This window comes from Tasmannia lanceolata, unplaced genomic scaffold, assembly GCF_043159265.1.
Source record: "Tasmannia lanceolata isolate RefF3 unplaced genomic scaffold, GAP_Taslan_0.1 ptg000015l, whole genome shotgun sequence".
Lineage (NCBI taxonomy): Eukaryota > Viridiplantae > Streptophyta > Magnoliopsida > Canellales > Winteraceae > Tasmannia > Tasmannia lanceolata.
Window position 1 is genome coordinate 47,826,991 of NW_027518692.1, and position 16,973 is coordinate 47,843,963.

At 38.8% G+C, this 16,973-nt stretch overlaps 1 protein-coding gene across 1 annotated transcript; it reads left to right on the forward strand.

Annotated features, from left to right (window-relative positions):
* The first annotated feature begins 1,837 nt into the window (after positions 1 to 1,837).
* On the forward strand, positions 1,838 to 16,870 carry TRANS11 (translocase 11). Its single transcript, XM_077396190.1, has 8 exons — positions 1,838 to 2,020; positions 2,173 to 2,247; positions 2,555 to 2,790; positions 7,719 to 8,169; positions 8,292 to 8,356; positions 9,659 to 9,852; positions 11,264 to 11,472; positions 16,351 to 16,870. Exons 1-8 carry the CDS (start codon positions 1,907 to 1,909, stop codon positions 16,531 to 16,533), a joined length of 1,527 nt encoding a protein of 508 aa, XP_077252305.1. The 5' UTR covers positions 1,838 to 1,906; the 3' UTR covers positions 16,534 to 16,870.
* The last annotated feature ends 103 nt before the right edge of the window (positions 16,871 to 16,973 follow it).

The window sequence follows — 16,973 nt, forward strand, 5'->3', positions numbered from 1 at the left end:
CATCGCAAGAAAAAATTTCTCTAGAGAGAGATTATGAGATGATATTATTATGGTTAATTTAGAGAGCCTGTTTCACCATCTTGACTAAATGGGTTGTTGAGAAACCAGCGTTTCACATTATTGTGAAGCACATGTTTCTTAATCTCTTAGCCCATCACAAGAAATTGGAAGGCTGATTTCTGGGCGATGTGTTAGGTACCTTACGAATACGCCGAAAGCCATGGAACACGTTAGGCAAGGCCCTTTAAACCTGCCCCCATAGTAGGTTGGGTCCCACCCAATCCCATACCTAGGTGGGCCCCACTCAGGACCGTAACATACCACTACCCTTCCCAATCCGCCGTACTTGACGGCCCACTCTATGAAGGCTTTCTCTCTAGGTTTTTTTCTGGGTAGCCCTTTTCACGGGATGCCCCTTCCGTGACTTGAACCCGGGATGTAGTGGCTGCTCTGATATCAAATGTTAGGTACCTTACCAATACGCCAAAAGCTCTAGAGCTGATGGAACGTGTTAAGTAAAGGCTCTTGAAACCTGTACCATACAAGGCTGGGTCCCACCCAGTCCCATACCTAGGCGGGCCCCCCACTCAGGACCATAACAAGATGCTGCACTTAACCATGGCGGAGTGAAACAACCTCTAATTTAGGTTGATAAATTGACGGTCTCTCTAAATAAAAATTGAATAGGTTTGTGTGCATTCCTAGGGATTAGTCCTGCCCTAAATGGCGTGGGGTCCGTGAAGAGGGTGGGTTCAAGTTATGTATTTTCATGTGTAAAAAAAGTAGGAAATTTTACTAGTATTTCTCCTTTTCAATCTTTTCCCAAATTATCCTGCAATCCAAACAAGGCCAAATGAAGTCGTAAATTTTAGAAATATCTTGCAATCCAAACATGGTCATTTAGTACAAATTTTATTTACAGGTACCCTCGATTTATAAATATATCCCTCTAAATAAGCCATAACATGTCATTTGTATCTAAATTGTGGGAGCAAAAAGCTTGTCTGGTGAAAAAAAAATACCACAAGGAATGTTTTTCGTGCATTACAAAGAGAACCCAAGTTGCCATTTCAAAAACAAAAAAAAAACAAAGAGAACCCAAGTTTAAAGGAGGGCAGATGCAATGGTTAATCTAACGATATAAGCTGTGTTTATCACAGACCCACGATCCAAAGAAAGGAACAAAAATAAAAAATAAAAAACGAGATTCTAGTTGGACTATAAAAGTGGGTTGATGATAAATTCGCACCCACTGTAGGATAATTCACACCACTTTAAACGTCAAAAAGTGTTAAAGTCCGCTACATAATTCACGTCCAAGTGGTGCGAATTTATCATTGCCCTGTAAGTGAAGGTAAAAGGGGTGCCTCTAGCAAAGAAGAGGGCGTAGGAAAGATGCATTCTGCCACATGTCTACTGCTGAACCGGTACACGTGTAAAATTGTATAGATTCTGAACTTTGTTTTCTTCGCTCGTGTCGAAATAGACGCCTCCTCGCGTCGCATCCACGATACATTCCCTCCTTGTTTTGATCTCGAGAATCGATTGTGAGTACGAAGCTGATTGTAAGACTAAATTTTATATTAATTTCTGTCCCATAATCACTTTTGTGCCCACAATTCGTTCTCAAATTCCAAAACAAAATGTAACGTGGGACAAGGAGTTGAAAGTTTAAAGATCGGGTTATGATTTTTTCGCCCCACTGTAGGATTATGCGCCCCTTTTTCACGTAATTTGACGTCAAAAAGCGTCAAAAATAGGGCGCATAATACTCCGGGGAGGGGGCGCGAAAAATCATCTCCCAAGATCTTTTGTCTTTATTTCCACTTCTTAGTATCATACATAATTCCAGAAGAAAATACCTTCCTGTTCACGTTTCCCCTTCTTCGTCTCCCCCGACCGACTCATGTGTTCTACAAAATCTCATCTGGTTCGTCTAGGGTTTCATCAAGCCCTAATAAAAAGATCCCCTCGTTCCTCAACCTCATTTTCGCCTTATGGATTCTCTTCTACTCTCAAGGTACGATTATTTCTCAATCCTAAATCATGTTTTGAACCATTTTTCTATGACCTGTGGGTTTGTAAGAGCTCTCATTTCTTTAGTAAATCGATTATTTTCCCTGCTCGTTACCTGTCTCACGATCCTGTAATTAATTTTCCTTTTCATTTTAGTTTTCTGGTTCTGAAATCCGAGCACGGGGATGCAATTTTCGGTGTAGTTTGGTACAGATCTCAGCTATGGATGAGGTATTTTGCACTTCAAAAGAAAATTAATATCATTTTATTTAGTAGCTTGAGCTTAGGGCTTGTTTGGATTGCTAGAATTTTTTCAAAAAGCTTGGAAAAGAATTTTTTTTTTTCAAAATTTCTTGCTTTTACCTTGTTGATTACATATTGAAATTTATCATTTTCCACTAAATTGTTGAAATAAAACATTTTCTCAATAAATGATTTTCCTACAATCCAAACAGGGCCTTAATGAAGATTTTAGTTTAAATTAGAAATAATCTTAATAGCTTATTGAAGATTATTTCGTGCTTATTTCTTGTTATAGGATTTTGTGGGTATTTCTTCATTCGATGACTGGGATGATGGTGCGGAGATTTCTGGAGGGGATTCTAACGTATTATCTTCGAGTGATGATGAAGAGAGTGATACAGAGTTTGTAGTAATTCCTTCCACCGATGTTGATTTGCCTTGCAGCATTGATGATTTTGACCGATCCGCTGTTGCTTTGGGGGCGACTACTCATCGTCTTAGAATCTTTCAAAAAAGACGCAGGAAATTCAGGTAAGGAGGGCCTCTTTTGCGATTTAAACAATACAGGTACGTAGAACTTTTGTGATTTAGACTTTTAGCTCCACATAATTCCCAAAGTTCTTCTAGAAGCTTTGATGATTGGAGTCACTTTAAGTTCTTTCAACTGCATTAAAAAATAAGTTCATTTTTTCCTTTTTTGTATGCCTATCAGCCTATTACTATTTCTTACATACATTTTTGAAAACATTGTTATTGTCTGAATGGGTTCTCACTTTCTAGATTTTTTTTCTTTAATATTATCTTAAAACTCTGGTACAACTCTAAGTTTCCATTTTGTTTTAACCGCATTTTGTCCATCTGCCTAGTTTTCGGATGAATTGGGTTTTAGAGAGAGAACCAAATTTCGAGGCTTGGCTTTATTATCCAACCTGATTTACAAATGCTAAAAGACATTGAAACTGAAGTTGGGTTGTCCACCAATGCTAAACAGCATATCAACGACTATGGAGGTGATCTTGCTTTCCAAAGTGTTGCATGGTCTATAGATCCTTTTTTTTTTGTTTTGAAAAGAGATACCATTTATTAAAAGAGAGGATTGCAAGTGCCCATCAAGGGCTAAAGAATGCCCCAAAAAGAAAGAATTGCTTGTGGTTCCATATTTGGTTAGAAGATCAGCCTAATCGTTGGCACTTCGAAGAATAAGCGCGAAAGAAATAACCCTGGTCACATATGTCTCTAATCTCATCAATGAAGTTAGAAAGTCTCCATAGGCCATCGCTAATCCCTTTAGTCCACAACAAGGTGCTAGACGAGTCACTTTCCACTTCCAAACTGCACTCCATCTAACTAAGGAACTGCTCAAATCCTGGTGGAGAGCCTGGATTTCAGCTTCAGTGGTGGACCACACTCAACTCAACTCAACTCAACTCAACAAAGCCTTTGTCCCAAACTAGTTGGGGTTAGCTAAAATGAATCCTTGAGAAAAATTTCATGAAGAAGGTGAAAGGAATCTACCTGGCTCTAATCCCGGCTCTAGTTGGGTTCTTCTACGTGGATCATTTTCTTCCATTCTATCCTATCCAAGGTCATGTTCTCTGTTATGTTCCTAGCTATCAAGTCTTTCCTCATTGTTTCTACCCGAGTTGTTAATAGCCCCATTGGTGGACCGGCGAAGGAGAAAATGATGTCATCCAAAGAATTGTTAATAGCTCCACCAATACCTGCCATGCCTATGTTGCCAAGGGAGCAACCGTCAACATTGAGTTTGATGATGTTCCTAGGAGGGAGTTTCCACCTTGCTACTATTTTTGCTTTATAAGCTTTACCTGACATGATCGTGTCCCAATTTCTAATAATACTATCCTCCGAGTAGTCCAAGGACTTGTGTAGAAAAACCCAGATACCACTGTGAATCTAATTTTCCGCACCAACCAAATTGGGGCGGATCCTCTATCATTGAAAATATCCGAGTTTCTGTCCAACCAAATAATCCAGTAGATAATGAAAGGAGTAAGATGCCAAAGACTTAGGCCCCATAAAACCAAGACCTGTTACTCTTCAGCTCCCAATGCATTCTTGTACTGGATTAGGGAAAACCCAATTGAACCCATACCAATTGTGAACTTGGTCCCATATAAAGGAAGCCTCTCTACAATAAATGAAAAATATGGGAAATGGAGTCCTGATCCGATGTGTAATTGAAACATATGTTTGCCATTTGAAAGTGTCCGTCTTTGAGCCTGTCCTGGGTGCTGATGCTTCTAAGGGTTGTTATGCAACATAAGGCTTGGACTCCCTGTGGGGTTAGGGATCTGCACGCCTTCTGTCATGGGAAAGAAGTTGTCTTGGGGTGGCCCAAGAACCTAAATAGTGATTTAATTGAAAATGCCTCATTCGATTTCGGGGTACAAACCATATGATCCGGTAGATCCACATGGATGTAAAGCTCCAATCTGCAAAGGAGGTTATTTTTGCAAAGAAATTCCGAGTTTGATATTTTCCTATACAAGTCTACCCCACGAATCACGCTTCCCCTCCCTTTGGTGGCACTCAACAACTCTTGCTTTTTTTTTATTCCTCACTATCCTATAGAGGCTTGGGAATTCGTGGGATTACGAGATAATACGTAACCACCTCTTAACCATTCCAAAAAAAAAAAAAAAACGTACCCACCTCTCACTCCAAAAGCCCACTCTCTTCCCATCCCTCAACCTAAACCTAATCCCCTGTGGTCCATTTGGATCTTTGGATGCACCAAAAAAAGTAAACATACACATTTTCCATTTCCTATCTTTATTTGGTTGCCATTTACTATTCACATGTTAGTCATTGTTGACTGTAAATTTTCCAATTACAAGCTGATTTGCACTGTTTGACTTTCCTCTCAAATCAAGAGAAAAAGGTAAGTAAAGAAATGGGAATTCCATATTCCTTTTCTTCTACTTCTATATTATGTGCATCGTAACGGACCCTTGGTTAAAAATGTTAGAAAGTGGAAAAATAGACTTCCACTCTTCCAAGACTTGACGGCCTCTATCTAGCCTACCCCCTTCCACGCTTCCCCATACTTACTCCTAATAACTACTCTCCTACTTCTTAGCAATTGATATCAGAATCTTAAAAAGGACATGTAGTACACAGGAAGATTGGTATTCCGATTATCACAGTAAAAAACATCTGTCTATACTTGATATGAAGGACATAGGTGAACTCACGTGATACGTCCTAGGAGTGGTGATTGAGGTTGAAGTTTGAATTTTTTTTATGGCGAACATTGGGATCCCTGGGAGAATGCTTCCAACTGGTGAAGCAAGAGGTTGAGCAGGTGGTAACAAACCAGGACGAGGTAGGTGCGAGGTGGCTCAATGTAGAAGAGGAAAAAGGTTAGAAGCTGCTTTGAGGATGAGAGTGGAGAGGCATCTGGGAGATTGGAAGTGCTTCCGATACAATTTTATCAATTTCTAAGTGTTGGCGCTGCCACACCATCTGGTTTGCAAATGATTCAAACCTATAAAATCGTACCGATGAGACCAATAGACACTCTGGAGTCGGATAGATTCGTAATGAAGAAGGTGCTCAGGTTTTGTCTTAGAAGAGGAAGCTCCAAGGAGGGATGGGGTGAAGACTAGTGGATATGAAAGGGCCTTGCAGCCGAAAACAGAAATTTTATAAGATTTTTTTTGTCTGTGTGCTAGTACATGCTAGTCATTAGCACCTTTAACACGAGGGCATAAATGCACTTATTGATTCGTGGGGCAATATAGGAAATAAATACAATACAAGAGCATAAATGTACTTTTCATTCATGGGACAAGATAGGAAATAAATCCAAGTTAAGGGTATTCTAGGGTTTTGGTCAAAAGATGAATTGATTGGTATTTCCAAATTATTAAATGATTTTAGAAGGGCATCATGTCTATTAGAATTTTTATGGGTTGGAATTGGGATATGTTGCTCCACACCTCGCTCAAAGCATACACATGGCCATCTCTTGCATATACATGCCCCACCATCCAAATGTATGGTATCTCTTACATACACTTGTCTTTCCCATCCAAACACACATTTCTCTCTTGCTTACACTTGTCCCACCATCCAACCACATGACATCTCTTGCACACATATGTACTCTCCATCCAAACACATGGCATCCCTTGCATACAAATATTCTCTCCATGCACACACATGGCATTCCAAGTACACACTTGTTCCTCAATATAAAATGAGGGCCGCTAGAAGAAGGGGAATTTTCCTGGATTTTCTCAAGATTTTCTCCCCCATTTTCCCTTTAAAAATCTTAATTGGAGAAGTTAAGAGAGAACTATTTGCATGGAGGGACAAGTGTGTGCTTGGTATGCCATGCTTATAGATGGAGAGAATATGTGTGTGCAAGAGATGCGATGCTTTTGGATGAGGAGAAATGTGTGCAAGAGATGACATGTCTATGTATGGAGAGCAAGTGTATGCAAGAGATGCCATGAATTTGGATGTTGGGACAAGTGTAAAGCAAGATGTGTGTTTGGATGGTGGGACTACTGTATGTAAGAGATGCCATGTGTTTGGCTGGTGAGACATGTGTATATAAGAGATGGTCATGTGTATGCTTTGAGTAAGGTGTGGGACAACTTCTTCAAATTCCAAACCATAAAATTTTTAATGACCATGATGCCTTTCTAAAATCATTTACTAACTTAAAAATGCCTATCAAGTTCTCTTTTGACCAAAACCCTATAATACCCTTGACGTGAATTTGTTTCCTATCTTGTTCCATGAATCAAATGTACATTTATGCCATTGGCTTGTATTTATTTCCTATCTTGTCCCATAAATCACAAAGTACATTTATGCTATTGTATTGTATTTATTCCCTACCCTTGTGTTACAGGTGCTAATGACTAGCATGTCCCAGCGCACACAAAAAAAATTCTTATAAAATTTCTGATTTTTTACTATTGGTTGAGAATTTACCTCTGAGATTCTACCCCACCAGTTCTACTATGAGAGAGAGGCATCTCTCACGACCTGTAACCCTCTCCTGATCGTCCACAAGACCGCGTGAACACAATCAATCTAAAGAAGGGACAAGCACGATGATGATTCATCGATGGAAGTGACTTTTCTATGTAGAAGCTGTTATCTTGGGTTGTTAGGCCAGTATTAAATTATCTTAGATTGATAAATGACATTGATTCTCTGATCATTTGGACTTATGAGTCATTCTTACAGTTTTTTGGCTTTGAAAAAATTGCAATATTTTGTTTTTAATGGCATGTTCTCCTTGTAATGTTTGGATTAGCTGGTAATGGGCGAGGTATGCACGAGAAGAATCTTTTGGAGTATTTGTTGGATTTGTAATTTTGCTACTGGGAAACAGAATGACTTGAATTTGTTACTTTATTACTCTGTTGTTAATGATAACTGGTAATTGACTTGAATTTGTTGCAAATTTCTATTGTCAGGATACAACCTGGTGTTGTAATTAATATGGGATTGATAGCCTTCTTAGCCGTGCTACTTTTGTTTGTCGACTGGTGTTCATGGCGGATTGTCAGACTACCTTTGCCACCCTTTTACTTGACACGCCCTTTTTCTGTATCAGCTGTTTTAGTATCATGCGCAGGATATTTATATGTCCCACTAGCTGATAGTTTGAAGATTCATCAAATCCTTCGGAAAGAAGGGCCTACTATGCACTCCTCTAAGAAGGGGACCCCTACGATGGGTGGATTATTTTTTGTTCCGATTGGTATTTATGTAGCAAGAGTTGTAGCTGGTTCTGGTTCCACTGGAATTTATGGAACAGCGGCTGCTACTCTTTCCTTTGCGGCAATTGGGCTACTAGATGACATTCTAAGTCTCACCAAGAATCACAACTATGGATTACCAGCATGGATTAAGTTTTTGTTACAGGTAAAGGCTTCTTTATATTGCTTCTCGCCTTCTTACAGTCTTTAATATGCTTTTCCATTGGACTTTTTAAACACTTGATTCCTTCAAACTTTGCCAACCTTTTTTGCGGTTCTATTTAACAGGTAGCAGTTGGAGCAGGGTTTTCTTTCTGGTTGGGCTCTGCCAATATAACGTCACCATACTGCATGTATACCTTCTCATAAGCAATTTTGTCAACATTCCTTTAATGATAATGTATGTGGCAATTATTGGAATAAATTATTTTTGCAAATTATCAATTTCTCTGATTGATTCTGAATGTCTAAAAGAAGTTTCTAAAATTTCTTCCGTCCTAGAGAAGCATTAAAAAATATAAGGTTAGATTACTCTTATTGTTAGTTAAAGCATTTTTTCAAAACTCCGACCCTGCATCAATCGCCGACTCGCCTAGTCTATGACCTTTTACCTAGGTCGAGTTCTTCTCCGAGTCCGCAGTTTGGCCTACCAAGTCAATATAAACTCCTTTGACTCTATCGAGTTATTACCACGTCAAATGAGTACTGACCTGCATCAACCGAGTACTTAGGCACACTAGGCCGAGTGGACTAGCATTTGTTTTGGCTGCGTTTAGGCCCCCATTCATGTATTGAGACACTGGGTTAAATTTATTTTCGTGATCAATGTAATGGAGCTTTATAGTTCTTAGTGAAGAAAGTGTGCTAGTTTATGGAACTTTGTAGCGAAGAAAGGTTTATTAGTGATGATAACTTGACTTTTTAAAAGCGTAGTGGATATAAAGTTATGATTAGTTTCTCCCTTAAGAGAGTGGATTTATTTTTTGTTTTTCATGCCCACGTCATTTAAACTTTGGAGTAGCTTTAGTAAAGATCAAGTATCTAGTTTTGTTTGCTTTTCAATTTCACTACTACCATTTTTACTCGGCTCTTCTGACTGATTAATGCTCTGTCTTTGTCCATATCTTTTTATTAAACATGGCCTGGAATCTGTTTTAGATGCTCTGAACTCCTATATTGTTTTTTTCTTGTTTACTGCTATTGTTTTTTTTTTTTTTTCATAATTTATTTTACTGCATTTCGAATTTAAGCATGACTGGTGGATTTTACCGTCATGGCAAGATCCCATTCTGTAGGCATTGAATTATTAATTTATTACCATCACATACAAAGATTCCACAACTAAAATATCATGCATTCCTGTATATTTTTTATTTGTTTCTGTGTTATCCTCATCCACTTGATATCTGATATTTTTCAAATAGCCTCGTCCTTCTTTATATGAAACCATTGGGGTCGATTTGATGGCTTTTGACCTTACATGAAATCCTAGAGGCTTGCATTTGATGGCGCAGTGGTTTTTCAATTTGAAAATTCAGTTGTTAAATAATTGCTTTCTGTCAGGAACATATTGTAACTATACCAGCAATGCATTCAGTAAATATGCAATATTTCCGCTTCTGTTGTTTAGACCACCTCTTCATCGTTTAATGTAGGAAAATGCTGATACCTCTCCCTGCACCATTTGGGCTTGTGTATTTGGGAAAGCTTTATTTAGTATTTACTGCATTCTGCTTTGTTTCCATGGGAAATGGAGTTAACTTGACAGATGGCCTTGATGGCCTGGCTGGAGGGACAGCTGCATTGGCTTTTATAGGGATGTCCATAGCCATTCTCCCAATATGTTCTGGTCAGTATGGATTTCTTCTTGAACTTTAGAGTTTTAGCAGTTCGTCTGTTGCTTGCTCCCAAATTCGAACATTTCCGCATTCATTTATATAACTTGCTTATCTTATTATTCTGTTTATTGTATATTTGCCCACGACAAACAGTTTTTATTAGAGTATAGAGTGAGATTTTTCATGCCAATGAAATGTCTAAATAGTGTCTTAAAGAGAAAAATACTGTGTTCAAAACATGGCAATTAATCCATCCTGCTCCCCCGCCCATCCACCCACCCACCCACCCACCCACATATCAATAAATAGTGTGTCTGTGCGCGCGCAGGCGTGTACATATGCGCACACGTGCTCGTGTCTCTCTCTCTCTCTCAATTGCAATTTCTCAGGGTGCATTTGCATATGAAAGTGGCTACCTCATATCTATCTATCTATCCTCTGCACCCGGACATGGGGAGGCCCTTCTCACTCAAGCTCAACCCTCTCAATCATCATGGCGGCACCAAAAAGGTTGCGGAGGACGAGGCCGCTGGCGATCATGGTCTCTTCACACCAACCAATTCTCGTCAATCTGGAAGTCTCTTAGGGCAGCCTGGGAAAGAGCCCTCAACTCACCTGTCAAGCCCTATATTAGTAAGGGCAAAAAGGGGCATAAAAAACTGACTAATAGGGGCTATCATCGTTTAAACAAGAGTACCAGGAAGACGTTCTATCGCACCAGGTAGTTGCCATGTCTCTCGCTTCTCCGTCGGACCGTCGCTGGTATCCACTGGGATGAAAAAAAAAATGATGTGGTTTTCAAGGGAATTTTTTTTTCACATCTCTATTCCATATATTGTTCGAAGAAATAATAATCCGTACTGATTGGTGTGGTGCTTTTCATTCATATCCTCATTCGGATCTATATCTATCTGACATACCAAAGAAATGGAATCGGTTGCCTTTGATAAGAATAAAACAAAAAAAGGTTCCAATTTATATCTCAGTCTATTTATATATCGTCCTGTTACATTTAATAAATCAAATAAAAAAACTTAAGAACCCCTACACTTTACGCTTACCTAATTTAAGAAAACAATAATATAAAAAAAATTTGTTTATTTGATCAAACTTCATCCCCCTTGGTGGTGCACCATGTCTCCACTTGAAACTGGAAGAGGTGAAAGTCACCTCTTCCGATAAACGGTTTCTAAAAAGGTATCAAAACTACTAAATTGCACCATGGTCTGCACTCTTATCATCATTAGGTCATATGATGGTTAATATTTCATTGTTTTGATTTGTAAAGCTTCAGTCCAGAGTCTGAATTTTGTAAGAAGATGGTGTATCAAATGCCATAGGCCAGAAAAATGGAAATTAAATTTCTGATTGTTTTTGGGGGGATAGTTCTTTGGTGTTTATTTTTATTTCATCCTGAAACAGACCTTGCTATTTTTGGAGCATCAATGGCAGGAGCGTGTGTTGGTTTTCTTGTGCACAATGGGTACAAGGCATCTATATTTATGGGTGATACTGGTTCTTTGGCACTTGGTGGGGCACTAGCTGCAATGGCTGCTTGTACGGGAATGTTCTTTCCATTGTTTATTTCATCAGGCATCTTTGTCTTGGAAACATTATCAGTTATAATGCAGGTTTGCCATGTCATCAATTGTTTTTGTTTCATTTCTTCAACTATTTGAGCTTTGCATTCATTTGAAGAAGGCTCAAAAGCTCAATTTTGTTACATTCTAGAAATATATTTGATGTTTGTTGGATCTTTCGAATTTGTAAATCTTTGCGGGGTATATTTGGTAGATATGCGATGAAAGGCATTTTCTTGGATTTCATAGCTGAAAAATGCAACATGCTAAATGCATCAGCTTGGTCTTGTGTGACTATTATTTGCAGGATGTAATCCATGCCAGATACATGTCTCTATGCTCCAAACTTCAGAATCTACTCCGTTTTTTCAGAACCAGCCCACAAATATTGTTGATTTTGAAGCACAATTTATACATATAAACTAGCAAATTCTGAACTTCCCTAGATATATTTTTTGAAATTTTCAAAAAAAAAAAAAAAAAAACACAATTGTCAATTTTGTTTCGGTTGCCATGTAGATCAAAATGTTTTTGCTGTTTTGGTGTTTTGTTTCGGAAAGACAGTGATTGGAGAATTTTTTTTAATAGTTGAAAATTACAAAAATAAACAGAATGAAAGATTATTAGAAAAGTATAAGAAACCATTTTATAAACCAAATTTAACCAAAAAAAAAAAAAAACGCATTTTATGACTTAAAACATCAAATTTATTGTAATACATTAGTTAAATTAATAAAGCACATTTTATTTCTTAAAACATCAAATTTATTGCAATACATCAATCAAATTAAGAAAAATTAATCATACAAAATGCTAAGAATGTTACAAATTACATCGTATTTTGTTAAATTTAATTTAAAATCTAGATAGAATCAGGAAAGGTAAGGTTGCTCCATTGTGAGCTGGTGGTCGCGGGTTCGAGTCACGGAAACAGCCTCTCTCAAAGCAGGGGTAAGGCTGTGTACATCTAGCCCTCCTCAGACCCTGCAATGGCGGGAGCCTCGTGCACTGGGCCGCCCTTTTATCGAATTAGGAAAGGGTAAAATAAAACAAAAATAAATTGAAAAGATTTCAAGACGTAAGTAAAAGTTAAAATAAGGTATACAGGTACCTCCACTATGTATGTACTGTGAACTGTTATGAGGTAAGAGGTCTTCCACTTTCAAGCCTTTGTAAAGCTGTGTAGAATTATAGAAGCCTTTGGATTTTGAAAATCATTCTTTGGAAGTCGAACAAACACAAATAAACTTGCTAAGATATGAAGTAGAATGAGAGTAGAGATGATAAGAGAGTTTTGAGAACTGTTTGAGCCTTTGTCAATCTCTCTCATCTTTTATTCTTTTTTGTAAGTCTTTACCTATTATTTAATAAGGTTTACAACAACCAGAACTCTTGCATTAATCTCTCCTTCACATTTTACTTTTTATCTCTTGTCCTTATCTGCATAAAATAAAGGTTACGGCTGGAAAAGACTTAAAGCCTTTTTGTCCAATTATCCCTTAGTTTATTAGGGTTTGAAAGCACGCAAGTTATTATTTTAATGTTTAAGCCTTAGCTGTCACTCTATTTATTAGGATTTTATAAAAACGCAAAACCCAAAGCTATTATTTTTCCACCTTCAACCTATACTTTTCTCTCCTCGAGGAGCCAAACAGCATGTCGTACAAGACCGTCCTCAAAACCCTAAACCCTTTTGGAGGAAGAAGTTCATTCCTTCGGAGGAAGAAAATGATGGCTAAGAAGGACAAGAAAAACCGCTAAGCCGCTGACAAGAAGTATTATTTTTTCCTCTCTTTTTTTGATTTTTTTCTTTCTTTTTACAGTATTTCTTCTTGTTTTTTTTTTTTTTTTTTTTGGGAAGGCTGTATTTCTTCTTCTTCTTACTTTTGCTTTATGGCATAGCAATAATAACATAGTGGGATTGACATGATACTGCTTCGGGTTGGGTTGGGTTTGGGTTGACCTCAACCTGACCCGAGTTGCACCCCTACATGTTGCATTGGAGAAGATTTTAACGAGATCAAGTTTGTGGAGGAAAGGGTGGGATGCAGCAGAACTCGTCAATTTATGATGCATTTCTTTGACTTTATTGCTAGGAATGAATTAATCAATCTCCCTTTGAATGGAGCACAATTCACATGGTCGAGAAACTTAAGCCGTGACAGGATAGATCGCCTTTTGATCTGCTCTAAATGGCTAACTATATTACCAGATGTTTGCCAACTTGCTTTGACCCATACCACATCTTATCATTGCCCTCTTCTGTCGTATCTTAGACTAAAGTCATGCAGTCACTCTTCGTTTCTATTTGAGCTAGTATGGTTAGAATCTCCTAGGATGGAGGAGAGATTGGGAAAGTGAGTGGTTGCTTCGCAGAAAAAAATAGATATCTAGGGAGGATGAAGAGGGGCGCGCCAACTTGGAAGAGATTGAGGAAAGGGGAATGTTGAAACAAGAGTACAAATAAATGGCACTTTAAGAAGAAAAAGTTTGGTGACAAAAGTCACGAGTTAAATCGCTCAAAGAGGGAGACAAAAATACAGCGTAATTCCATGGAATAGCCAGTGCTAGAAGTCTAGACAACCACATAAGCGCTCTAAAGGTGGATGAAGTAATCGAGGATAAACAATCGATTGTGAGGGAGATAAATTGATTACTTCAAGGGATTATACTCATCAGAAGGATTGGTATGGTCGAGTTTAGTTCTTTGGAGATCAGGGACAGAGCAGCCCTAGAAAAACCTTTCACAGAGGAGGAAGTAAGAATGGAGCTTTTTTCTCTTGGAAGTGACTGGGTGCTGGTTCTGGATGGCTTTTGCCTAGCTTTCTTCCACTTTTGTTGGGATTATGTTTAACAGGACCTTTCTAAAATTTTCAAGGAACTATACGATGGTTTGGAGCTAGATAAAGGAACATGAGCTACATTCAGAGCATTGATACCTAAAGTGAAAGGGGACTGTACATATGGGACATTTTTGCCCTATTAGCCTAGTCAGTTGTCTCTACAAGGTGCTCGCTAAAGTATTGGCGAAACGGTTGAAGAGAGTCCTACCAAATATAATCTCGAGTAACGAGTCGGCCTTTATTCAAGATAGGCAAATCCTAGATGGTACGCTGATAGAAAATGAATAGGTGGGCCACTCCTTTATGAATGGAGACGGGACTACCATGCAAGCTGGATATTAAAAATGCATATGACTGAGTGGAATGGAGTGCATGGGTTATGTGTTAGGGAGAATGGGGTGTGGGAGTTGATGGCAAGCATGGATGAGGAGGTCTGTCCTCAGCATGTTTCTCAATCCTTGGGTCACCTAAAGGCTTCTTCAAGTCTTCCAGGAGATTGCGGCAAGGTGGTCCTCTATCCCCCTTATATGTAATTATAGCAGAAATACCAAGCAGAATATTAGACAAAGGAAGGACCCAGGGGCTGATCGAAGGGTTTACAATTGACTCTCGAGGTCTGGAGTTCGCAGATGACACTTTGGTATTCAGTGCACCGACAATTGACAAGTCCTTAACTTGAAGGCCATCCTTAGATGCTATGGGGCACTAACGGGTCAAAGATAAAATTTTAGTAAATCCAGAATCTTGGGAATCCGCGTAGTCTCAAAAGAGTTGGATGGGCTAGCTGGATTGTTAAGGTAAGGTGTAAGGTAGATCATTTCCCAACATCTTATCTAGGTCTCCCTCATGGTGTTGGAAGGTCCAGAAGGAGGGAGTGGGATGCAATAGTGGAAAGGGTGGAAAAGAGGTTGGACACATGGAAGAGAAATCTAGTCTCTCGAAGGAGGAGGATAATGCTTGTTAAGGCAGTACTTGCGAAAATCCCAATCTACTACTTATCATTCTTTAAGTGTCCCATGAGTGATTAATCGCATAGAGCAAATCTAGAAGAGATTCCTTTGGGGAGAATCAAATGAAAAGCAGAAATTGCATTTAGTAAGCTGGGAGGAGGTACGTAAACCATTAAAAATCGGGGTGGGGTGGGGTGGGGTGGGGTGGGGGAGGGGAGGGGGCGTGGGTGGGGTGGGGTGGGGTGTTCTGATTCAGAAAGCTAAAAGCTGCGAACAATGCTATTCTGGGGAATGACTGGGATTTGGAGAAGAGAACCATCAATTATGGGCCCGAGTCATTCAGAGTAAGTATGACTCCCTACGAGGACGATCCATATCGGATGATAAGTTGAGACATGGAGGATCGACGCTGTCGAAGGAAATCTTGAGGCAACAGGAAAAATTTAATGAAGGGTTTAGATGCAGGGTCTACTAAGGGGAGAGACCCAAAACTCTATTGAAACCTAATAGAAATATTTTTCCGATCTAATAACAAATTTCGGGACCTGAGACTCTAATTTTCACCCATCCCTTACATTCCTAACATCTTTTTCATAGATCTATCGTACATCAGATTTGGTATCAGAACGAAATATTAGTCCTTCCTTTGGTCGTTATGCATCACTTTTGGAATTGTAATAGCCTGGTTAAACAATAAAAAACAAGGTGAGTTCGCCCCATTATCAAACAATTGTCGTCCGGATATCAGCATATACATTAGAACTAATGCTAGGAGTATTCTCTTCGACCTGGTTCATCAGTATAATTTTTAAGTTATGGTGGGTCCTATCTTCAACATAAACTAGTGTCGAATTGTACTGCCAGTTCACTTCTTGGCATGGTGGATTAGGTTCAGGTCTTTTTCATTGAGAAGTGTTTTCATGGAGTTTCCAGTTACAAGAAAGAAATAGGATTCCATATTCCTTTGCCTATGTTATCAGGGTTAATGCACTAGTGATGAGGTTTTCAAAATTTGTGGCTTTCAGAGCTTGATTTCCTCGAAATAGCAATATTGCAAGTAGTGTTGGTGTAATTTCTTGAGTAACAGCTTTCGGTGGCATGTTTTCGAAATCTGAGAATTGATTCTTATGAAGCAGGTACTTTTCTTCAAGGGCACCAAACGCCTGTGTGGAGGTGGCCGCCGCTTCTTTAGAATGGCTCCTTTGCATCATCATCTGGAATTGTGTGGGTTGAAAGAACCCCTCATTGTTGCGGGTGCTTATTTTATATCATCCGTCTTGGCTATATTTGCAGGGTATGTTGGTCTTATTTCAGCATGAATGTTCTTATATTTTTCTTCGATATGGGCATTGCTTTATTCTTTCCATTTTTTAATTCAATGTCTCTCTCTCTCTCTCTCTCTCTCTCTCTCTCTCTCTCTCTCTCTCTCTCTCTCTCTCTCTCTCTCTCTCTCTCTCTCTCTCTCTCTCTCTCTCTCCGTGTGTTCTTTTATGTATGTATGTATGCGCACACATTGTAGAATTGTTACTGGCCAGGCTTGTCAATTATCTTCTTTACTTATAAGTCATGTGCCTCATTACCACATATGCATATGCAATTGGAAATTGTAATCGTTGGTCTAATCCCAGAGAGAAATACAAAGAGTTCCTTTCTCAACTAGAATTCATTGCAATATTCTTGGACAATGTATGCACCCTTGGATATTTTTGCAAATGCATCAGCATTCTTCTTGTGACACCCTTTAGCTCATCAGTTGTGG

What these genes read in the sequence shown, in the direction of transcription:
- TRANS11 (XM_077396190.1), top strand. Translation starts at nt 1,907, where the DNA reads ATGTGTTCTACAAAATCTCATCTGGTTCGTCTAGGGTTTCATCAAGCC. An exon ending in AGATCTCAGCTATGGATGAG is followed by an intron (nt 2,248 to 2,554) that starts GTATTTTGCACT and finishes TTCTTGTTATAG; the next exon opens with GATTTTGTGGGTATTTCTTC. An exon ending in GGATTAAGTTTTTGTTACAG is followed by an intron (nt 8,170 to 8,291) that starts GTAAAGGCTTCT and finishes TCTATTTAACAG; the next exon opens with GTAGCAGTTGGAGCAGGGTT.